This window comes from Poecilia latipinna, unplaced genomic scaffold (assembly GCF_001443285.1).
Source record: "Poecilia latipinna isolate Pla-1442-1.1 unplaced genomic scaffold, P_latipinna-1.0 Scaffold5, whole genome shotgun sequence".
Lineage (NCBI taxonomy): Eukaryota > Metazoa > Chordata > Actinopteri > Cyprinodontiformes > Poeciliidae > Poecilia > Poecilia latipinna.
In genome coordinates this window covers 664,610-674,812 of record NW_015112621.1, presented here as the reverse complement: position 1 = coordinate 674,812, position 10,203 = coordinate 664,610, and the positions used below count along the sequence as shown (strand labels likewise).

General features: G+C 40.3%; 2 protein-coding genes across 2 annotated transcripts in view; one reads left to right on the top strand and one right to left on the bottom strand.

Annotated features, from left to right (window-relative positions):
- The first annotated feature begins 1,526 nt into the window (after positions 1 to 1,526).
- LOC106935411 (F-box only protein 40) lies at positions 1,527 to 7,712 on the top strand. The gene is made up of 4 exons (XM_015015886.1): positions 1,527 to 1,574; positions 1,717 to 1,756; positions 2,909 to 4,795; positions 7,108 to 7,712. Exons 2-4 carry the CDS (start codon positions 1,754 to 1,756, stop codon positions 7,288 to 7,290), a joined length of 2,073 nt encoding a protein of 690 aa, XP_014871372.1. The 5' UTR covers positions 1,527 to 1,574; positions 1,717 to 1,753; the 3' UTR covers positions 7,291 to 7,712.
- Positions 7,713 to 9,260: 1,548 nt separating this feature from the next.
- ttc36 (tetratricopeptide repeat domain 36) overlaps positions 9,261 to 10,203 on the bottom strand; it is a 6,131-nt gene continuing 5,188 nt past the window's right edge. Inside the window, exon 3 of the mRNA XM_015015787.1 lies at positions 9,261 to 9,609. Coding sequence (XP_014871273.1) covers positions 9,341 to 9,609 — 269 coding nt within the window. The 3' untranslated portion in view covers positions 9,261 to 9,340. The remainder of the gene's footprint in view (positions 9,610 to 10,203) is intronic.

Below are 10,203 nucleotides of genomic sequence, written 5' to 3'. Positions count from 1 at the left end.
TTGTCATAAAGCTGATGGACACCATCTGAACCCTTGTAAAGCTTCTGTACCGTTTTGCACAATTTGGCTTATGCATGCATTATTAAAGTATCAAGCTGTTGTGTTATTTCTTGAGCTTTAACTCTTCTGGTAAGTACATGTTTTGATCTCTGCTGTGAGGCAGGAAATCTAACTGTTTTGAGACTGCATGCTAAATACTCAGCAGCTGGCAAACATTACTCAAGTTACAATTAGTTATTGGAAGACAATTTCCATGCGCATAATCTTAATGTTCAACCAAAACTGACTGGTGTTTGTTTCAATTTCAAATATAAATGATGTCCCTTTTGTTCTCCACCTGCTTTGAAGCATTCTGTAATTCTGCTGGAATAATTTAAGCTCAGCACCAGAACACTCTATTCTCAGCTGCTGTTGTGCAGCTATAAAACAGTGATGCTGAATTCCCTTTTCTTCACCATGGTGTCTGTCCCTCCTCTCTGTCTGCCAGTTGTAATGTATGCTGATTGCAGGGTCTATAGAGAACAAATCAGCTGGCTCTGATAAGCTGTTCATTGTGATCTGCAGCAGGACAAAAAGAAAGAAAGAAAAAGAAGGATTCAGCACATTTTCTACAGGGGTATGAAATAGCTGCTGGGGTTGTTTTCAGACTGATGTGGAGTAAGTAAAGGGGAGGATAGTTCAAGCAGAATTAATGTAAATTAGTGTAATTACTTATAGCTATTTAGGCTAGTTAAGCACCCCACTGTTTTGAACAGCATTGCCTCTGAGAGAATTAAATTGATTAAATAAAACGTATGAATGACAAGCCTGCCTGAGAGAGGCAGATGCAGATTTTTTTTATTATGGAGAAACCTAACAGCTGTGGACACTTTTTAACTACTGCAGTTGTAATTAGGGATTTACTTTGACATGATGAGAATTGTTTTTTGCTCAAGAAGCTTGAGAAATTATCATTATTTTTCAGTGAGGGCTCTCACACACATTTTAAAGCAAGTTGCAAACCAAGTGTCACCTAATTCATGTGTGTGTGTGTTATTATTATTATTATTATTATTATTATTATTATTATTATTATTATTATTATTATTATTATTTTAAAGGGCAGAAAAGACTGCTGGGAAAATGTTGGTTGAATTTCCAAAAGTGTGTGACTGACATCCAGTGGTCAACACGAAGCATGGCAAGAGTTGATAAAATACAAATGGAAAAAAAAAAAAAAGTAAAAGTACTGCCTGTGACTTTCACTGTAACCCCTCTGGTACTGTCATTTAGCTCTACTGTTAAAACAAGTACAGTTATTTACCAGGGAAGGGATTAAATATAAACTAAAAGCGTGCTATGAACATGCAGTAGCTGAAATGCTAATTACTCGGATTATCTGCTTTCATCGTCACCCTCTTGTTGTGGAGTGGAGGTGGAGGCTGTAACCTGACCTTGGTTCTTAATGGCTGTGTCACAGCGGTGCCCCATCCCACTGGCCTGTCTGCCCCTTTGTTGTGTCTATTTATAATGTCCAGACAGTGCAGAGGTTATTCAGAGGTGCCGGTGAACACAAGGCGACAGAAGAACAAAGGGTGAGAATGTTGTTATTGTAGCAGCTGCTGACTAAAACCTTTGTTAGCTTTATTATAGAAGTGCAATTAAAACCTTTGCATTTTAAGATTTACATATTCTTGCTGCTTTTTCTGTATGCTGACGCTGCATTTTATGCTACAGGACGACAAACAAATGTTCTGAAACGGTTAGATTCCAAATGGTGAGTACAGATATTTTTACCCCAAGCCCTAAAATTAAAAAATGTGTTTAACATATGCGTAGTTTTCAACAATGAGCTCACTGGCTGCTTTATTAGGCTTGATGTATTGGATTTGATCCTCAGAACTTCCTCAATTCTTCAAGACAAAGATTCTGCGTCCCATCCATACTGTCATGATAGCATCATGCAGTTGCAGCAGATTTGTCGGCTCTAAATCCATAATGCAAATCGCCGCTTCCCCCTCATCTCAGAGGAGCTCTGTAGGATTGACGTCTGATCAGATTGAAAGTCGACTCACTGTCATGTTCAGTAAACTAGTTGGAGATGATCTGGGATTTGGGACATGATACACTACCTTGATGAAGAAGGAGGTGGTTTTTAAACAATGCTGAACTAGTGTTATGGAGGGCAAAATGTACTGCAGCTGAATTCTGACCAGGAGACATTCTTCTAATCTCTTGGTGTCCGAGTTTGGAGAGGTTGAGCAAATTTTAGCCACAGTGGAAGGAGTGGCACTGGGTAGAGTCTTTTGATGGCGTAGCCAAGCTGCATCAAGGTTGTACTTTTAAAGATGGTATTGTGTATACCTTGGTTGGAAGAAGTGATTATTTTTGGCCCATACAGACGGAGACGAGTACGGTATGTTCCTGTAAATGATTAAGAAAAAAATCTGGCAGGACGCAGCATCACAGAAAACGATGTAGTAGGTATGCCAGGCCAATAGGTGGCACCAGAGAGCGACATGAAAAATGTCGACCTGTGCCGTGTTTGTTATTTTGGAGAGAGAGAGGTGCATGAGGGATAGAGAGTTAGGTGGAGCTTCGAGGTCATCGTTTAAAAAAATGACTCGGCTAACATAAAACTGAAATACATCCACTTTATAACCCGGTTTCAAAAATGGTCATTTCTAGTCTCCCAAGATGCTAAATTGATGTGGATGCACAGCCTAAAAGACAAAAAACTCTTACATGAAATTGCGTCCTTGTCAGCAGAGCCTTAGTTACTGTCACCTAAAACCAATCAACCAATGGTATTTCTTTTTTTTATTATTATTATTTCCAAAGAGATAGCTGGTGAAAAAGCCAAGCAGTTGCAAAAATATTGCTCACATTGTAACTACCCTCTGTGTTGTGTTTCTATTTGTCTCTCCAGGCAAAAAGAACAAAAATGGCAAAAGGCATCCATGATCACTGTGACAAGTGTTACAGTGTCAGCTGTCAAGCCCCAGTGAACCTTTCCATCTCATGTGTGGTCATTACGTGTCACAAAAACTGTGGCGCCACCTTTCATATGTGTAAGCAAGAAGAGCACCAGCTTCTCTGTCCAAACGAAACGGTGCCTTGCTTCAATGTTGACTTTGGCTGTCCGTTCAGAATGCCTCGCCACAAGTCAGCCAAACACCTGGAGGTCTGCCCAGCCAGTGTTGTCTGCTGCTCTCAGGAGTGGAACCGCTGGCCCGTTCCTGAAACAGACATGACCTTTTACAGAAACGTTTCTGAAAGTCTTCAGCCGAACACTGAGGCAAACCTCGACGTTGCTCTGGCGCTCCGGGATCAAGCCCTGCTGTTTCAGTCCATTAAAATGAAAAGCATTTTTCCTGAGATGATGCAGGAAGAGCCTGCCTCTCCAAATATTTCCAATGGAGTTAGCAATTCTGTTGAGGACACCTCCTGCTTCTCAGATTGTGGTGAATTTACAGAAAATCACAGAGCAGAGATGGAGGGAAAAGAATTGAGTCAAGAAGAGACAGATGTCTTGGCAAAAAATGGGAGTGTGGCAAGCACTCAAAATTACAATACATGGGAGAAAATATTTAAGAAGGATGAGGAAGGGTGCAACCAAGCTGTTAAATGTTTAAATAATGGAGTTAAAGAGGAAGAAAAAGAAGGGCAAAACTCTCTAAACTGTGAAGTAGAAAAGGTGGGAAACAGAAACTCACATCAAGCTGAGGTTAATGAGTCCAGAAACTCAAACGGTGCAACTGGCCTTGCACCTTGGCAGGACGGTGTCCTTGAAAGGTTGGGCAAAGAAGTCAATATTGCAGAATATAACATGTACCTGGTGCACAACGGGGCAATGCTAATTAACTTTGGTCAACTTGCTGCATGCACTCCGCGAGAGAAGGACTTTGTTTACGGTAATCTGGAGCCAATCGAGGTTCAGACTGTCCGCTCATTTAATGTTCCTGCCAGCTACCGAGCAAAGCGCAGTCACCTGAAGGACCCGTCACACAAGGCCAAAACTGCACACCAGAGTGTGGATACTCTAGATTTGGACGTGTCAGTTGAAAATCTTCCCATGTCTGAAGAGGTCAGTGCAACACTTCTCTGTTCCCTTGAAAAGGAGCTGAAGGGGCATTTAATCTCAGAGAGTGTCGCGACAGATGGTCTCTATGTAGACATAGGGACGCAAACGTACAACTTTTCTTCTGCCCCCTTTAAACCAGATGCAACTCTAGCCGATGTCATCGCAGAAAGACCTTGTGGCCTTTTTGTTGATGTTGAAACTGAACCCGTCACCAGAAGACACAACAAAATCAGCTCATCTTTCAGCTACACGTGTGGCCACTCCTTCCGCCGCGATGAATTCCAGTCTCATTTCAGGAATGCTCACTGTGACATACAGGCCTCGCTAAGTGGCTGGTTTCAACAGCGCTGCCCCTTGGCATACCTCGGCTGTACTTTTTCCCAGATAAGGTTTCACCCTTCAGGTCAAGAAGCTACAATCAAATACCGCCAAGATGTCAGCGCCCTGGTCCTCCAGCCACACTTCCCTTCATCCTTCACAGACGCTGAGAAAAGCCTGAGTCCTCCAGGAAGTGCTGGTCAAGATTTCAATGGCTTCAGCAGTCTACCTCTTGAGATCCTTCAGCATATTGCTGGCTACCTTGACAGCTTTACTCTGTCTCAGCTATCACAAGTTTCCCGTCTGATGAGAGAAGTTTGTGCCACACTGTTGCAGGACAGAGGAATGGTGTCTTTGGAGTGGAAGAAAAAGACATATTCTCATGGTGGAAGTTCATGGAAAAGTCGGAAAAAAGCAAGTATTTTAAGATTTTCCTTCCTTTGTTCATTGCTGCAGATATTTATCATCTCAGTTTAATCTAGATTTTATAGAATGGTTAAATTTTAATCTCAATCTTGTGAAAAGTGGAAAAAAAAAGGGCCAGATTTCTGTATTGGTACATCAGGTAGTAACTGTCACCATTATGTTGTGTGTCACTGGAAGATTTCAGTCATTCATAAAACATGACAGCAGCTGCTGTAAATACTCTCCAAGCTCTCAGTAGTCCTCTCCAACAGTATTTCAGTCTCTAACAGCAGGGTTGGCAGCTTTTAATGGCTTCCCACTTAAAGTGGCTTCTGACTTTTTTCACCTTTTACCATCTTTAGTGAAGATTACTGCCCTTTAGAGTCAGGCAGCAAAATGAATCGTGAGTGACGCATTTTGTTCCATGTCCATCAATGGTCCATTAAACTGATGGCACAGTGGCTTGTAAAGGAATTCATCCAACTCATAATACAATGAGGACATTCAGTTTTATGTGGTAGACAGACAAAAGGGAATGCAGAACTTTAAAGGGAGAAGAAAAAGTTGCATGGTTTTCAAAAGTTGTAAAAAAACAGTGTGAAAAGTGTATTTAATATTACCCTGAATCCTTAATGTAATGCATTTGTATTCAACTAGTACCACCACTAAAATAAATCCAGCAGAATAAATTACTTTTAGAAGTCACCTGAAGACTACGTTCACTTAGCAGGCAGATGTGAGACTTTTTGTTCTGCTCCTGCGTAACCCTAACCAGCTTTTTCACAGCAATCTGCTCCCAGTTCCAATCTGTGCAACCCTCCAAAAAAAATCTGATTTGTGTCATTTCCATACAATATACAAAATCCTTTACATATCAATTAGTTTTCAAAGCGTTTGTAGTCTGAACAGTTGTGTTGCATTTTCTCCAAGTATAACGTCGCTGATGTGAGTCATGTGCCATAATTCTGCACCAGAAGAAACCAGTAAATTCAGACATAAACTGTGGCTGAAGTAAGCAGTTCAGACGCATCTTTCTTTATTTATGATCTTGTGACAATAACATCAATCTGGCTTGCTTTGGGGTCATAAATCCTTCACACAAAATCTGATTGTGATCATATTTAACATGAATGGCTATGCAAAAAGAAAAAAAAAATCTGATTCTGAAAGAGATGAGGGACATTTTCAAGATGTCAAATTGCAAAGTCAGATTTGTTTTATATGTTTGTTTGACATATGCAGCTATTTTACATAGTTACTTGATTGTGAAATAAAATAGCACTAATTAAAATACAGTGCAGCTTCAAGAAATTTTGAATTTCAAGAAGTATCGATATTCTTACATAGAGCTGAAAAGATTCATTTATTTCTCCCGTGTTTCTTTCTTTGGGAGCTCACAGCAGCTCTGGTAAAATGTCAGAGGTCATATTCAACAGCTGTCATCTCACCAGGTTTGCTGGGTTTTTGTTTGACACAGAAACCAGCCTCCTTAGATCACGATGCCACAAAGATGCCGGTTGTTCCAGGAACTACACCCGCATAAGTTTCATTTAAATCTCATTCAGATTTACGAGCGCTGTGTAGAAGCTGTTGAATAATTTAGAAGTGCTGAGCAGTAGTAATTGAAAGTCAGCGTTTTGTGTTAGCACCGTCTCCTTCTGAAATGCATCCAAATCTGGAGGACTGCTTGAGGCAGAGCAGATGAGTGCACGGTATTAATCGTGCTCAATTTCAGTGTCAGGTGCAGAGTTATTGAAGCGGTGTGGTAGAGTTCAAGAATGCATTTAAAACTTTTTTTTTTTATTAACAATAATATATTTAAAATCTACAAAATTATTTTAGATCATTTCTAAAGTAGAAAGTAAGTGGTACAGATAAGAATAAAGTGTAACCCTTTACAGAGTTTTAAAAATATATTTCAGTAACTGTCTTACCTGAATCTTACAAAGAGGAAAGACATTAATTCGTACATCTATTTTTACACTGACTGTTGGTCAGGCTGTAATCACGAGACAGAGAGGATTCCAGTGATATCATTGATGAGGAATGGCCTAAAACCAACCACAGCACTCCCAGTAACTAGTGGGATATATGATCTCTCATGGAAACACTTCAGGTTGAAACGAATGCATGGGCAACAGCTGGGTATTTGCTCTGGCATAATTTGTATAAATTTGTAACAGATGGTATTGAAATCCCATCGTGCTCTGACATGGAACAAAAATACTCGGTGCTCTAGATTCCATCTGAATTAAAAATACATCCGTCACCACTGCACTTTGCTCTGCTGCTGAAGTTATGTTTTCCTTTATGCTTCACAGATCTGGAGGTTCAGCTCTCTGTTTTCTCCGGTGGACCGCTGGAGCTTCAGTAATGCTCCTTCCATGTCGGAGCACCTGAGAAGCTGCTCCTTCTATCAGAGAGAGGAGCGCAGGGAGCCGGCGGCTCTGGCCTGCCTGCAAGAGGTCAGAGAAAAACACCAACAACTGAAGCACAAAAGATAATCCTTACATCTTGGAACGCAGTGGGTGGACCACAGCAGGAGCAACGCCATGTTGGGAGTCACTGGAGGAATTGGTTGATGCATGTGTTCTCTGCCCATCTGCTGTGTCAAAATGGAAAAAAAAAAATTCATTAGGCATTTTGCATCATCTCACTTAAGAGCTGAAAGCAAAAAAATGACCCTTGTTGCTTGTGAAGCCAAAAGGAGGTGCTGCTGTTTCAATATGGCAAGACTGACATCCAGTGGAGCAGAGCAGAAGTGCCTGTGCAGAGCATGGCATCACATTACAGAGTATAACAAAAAATTAGATATCTGAATCCATGTTGCCTTATATATTAGTTTAGATTAGGAAAGAATGTTTTATTTTCCACAGTTGGTAGAGCTGTTGCCTTGGAGCAAGAAGGTTCTGGGTTCGATTCCCAGCCCGGGTTCTTTCTGCATGGAGTTTGCATGTTCTCCCTGTGCATGTGTGGGTTCTCTCCGGGTACTCCGGCTTCCTCCCACAGTCTGAAAGCATGACTGTCAGGTTAACTGGTCTGAATAAATTCTCCTTGTGTGTGTGTGTGTGTGTGTGTGTGTGTGTGTGTGCATGTCTGTCTCTGTGTTGATGGACTGGTGACCTGTCCAGGGTGACCCCGCCTTTTGCCCGTTGACAGCTGGAGATAGGCACCAGAACAGATAAAAGTGTGGATGTGCCATAACTTTTCCCAGCTGAAGTTATTATCTTTGGACCTAAAAAAGGGCCGATCGAGAGTCATCACACAGCTTTGGCTTTTACTGAGATCAGGCCTGAAGTCTGGGTGTAGTGACGAACTCTGACCTGAACCTTCAGAGATACATGAAGACAGTTACAAAGTCGGCCTTCTATCACCTGAGGAACACTTTTAGGATTAAAGGACAAAATCTCAGGAAGATCTAAATAAACTCATGCATGCGTTTATCTTCAGTTACATTTATTACTGAAACTGTTACTTTACAGATCAGACAGCTGCGCTTTCTCACCAAGACTGGAAAAATAGAGCACTCCAGTTCAAAAGTCCTTACACTGGCTCCCTGTAGCTCTGATAAAAAACTTGAAAATACTTTTGTTAGTTCATAAATCACTGAATGGCTTATCACCAAAATACATTTAAGATCCTAAAGAGGGTAACTGATTCAAGTTTACTCTGAATCCCCAGAACCAAACATGGAGAAGCTGAATTCAGTTATTATGCTCCACTAATCTGGAGGAAACTTCCAGAAACAATAAAACAGCTTAAAAGCTGAGTTTGTTCAAATAAAGGCTAAAACCCATCTGCTTAGAGCTACCTTTGATTCATAACAACTGGAACATTGATCAATATATTTGATGTATCTTTTCTTGATTTGACAGAATGTATTGTTTATTGCTTGTTTCATAATTGTATTATGTTTTTATGGTGTAAAATACTTTAAACTGCCTTTTTGCTTAAATATGCTATACAAATAAACTGCTTGAATACACAAATACTCAACAGTGAATAGGTGGGCGGTACAAGTCAACTCCAACAAGGTGGCATGTTAAAGTTTAGCTGACAAGCACTGCTGCTACCATTCATTAGTAACGGCTAAAAAAAGCTTAGCTAGCTATTTTCATCCCTGTGTTAGCACTGACACAGAACTAGCTAAAGTTGGAAACAAAACTGAAATTTTTGCTTCTAACACACTTTCCAGACACTTTCTCAACCTCAAGTCTATGACTTATTTTTACCAGACTGATATTTTCATTCGTAATATGACTGTTATGAAGAAACAGTGGCGTGTCACACACAACAAATGAGAAAAACAGTGAGCTGAAAGGACATATTTAGTTAAATTAAGATATCCGTTTAGGTTTTGCTACCAAAATCTTTTGTTAATTTATTTTTTGTTTAAAAATGTTAATGCATAATGTATGACATACACCCAGATTCCTATGTACAGTGGAGGGAGCAGTGACGACAAGGTCAAAAAGACATTAAAAAGGCAAAGATTTTATTTTTCTGACATTCAGCATCAGATTGAAAGACACCGACAAAAAATATCTTCACCAACTACTCCATATCTGGCATCTTGGGGTTGCGAAGATTGTTGATCACCTCTGACAGCATTTTGTTGCACAGAGCTGCATACGGATTAAGAAGCACCGCCTGCTGTCGAGCAAATTCACTTCCGAGAGCAGCCGCTTTCTCAAAATCCGCCCTGGCCTCATCATTCTGGCATGCTAGTCTCCGCAGGAGGCCTCTCTGCACCAGAGCCTGGCAGGCGCTGCGTCCCGTACCGCCGCTGAGGGAGATGGCTTGATCGAGATCCTGCAGGGCTCCTGGCACAATAAAGCATGCAGAGATATATTACAGAGGAAGATTTTCATTCTAGTATATTTAACTAAAGAATCAGATGCAGCAGTAAACTTTCATCTACTGCTCATTTCTTTGAGTAGTTTTGCTTAAATTGCAGTATTTGTAATAATAAAAGCTTTTTTTTTAAATATAAACTTTATTTTTTGAGGGTAAAGAAGAACTCATTGATATGAAAAACCTTTTTCAAGGGAGGAAGCAACAAATACAACATAGAAAAATAAACAGAATGAAATTGAAGATGTGAGAGAAGTTTTGTGCTTGAAACACAGAAATGTGTTACATTGATGATGTTAGAAACGACTAATGACTAACAACTTCCTGTTAACACAAGAAAAAAAAAAGAATTTCAAGGTAAAACTTTGATTATTTTCTTTGGTTGACAGCAATTTCCTGGTTGGTTTGTGAATTTCCCATAGATTTTTCCAGTTTCAGGACGCAGTTCTGAACCGTTCAGTCTTTATAACCCAAACTTGCGTTAACGTCTCCATAACGTTCTTCCTGACCTGTCGGCTGTTTTCCTAGTTATTCATGATGCTGTTTGTTTATTAATCCTCTAA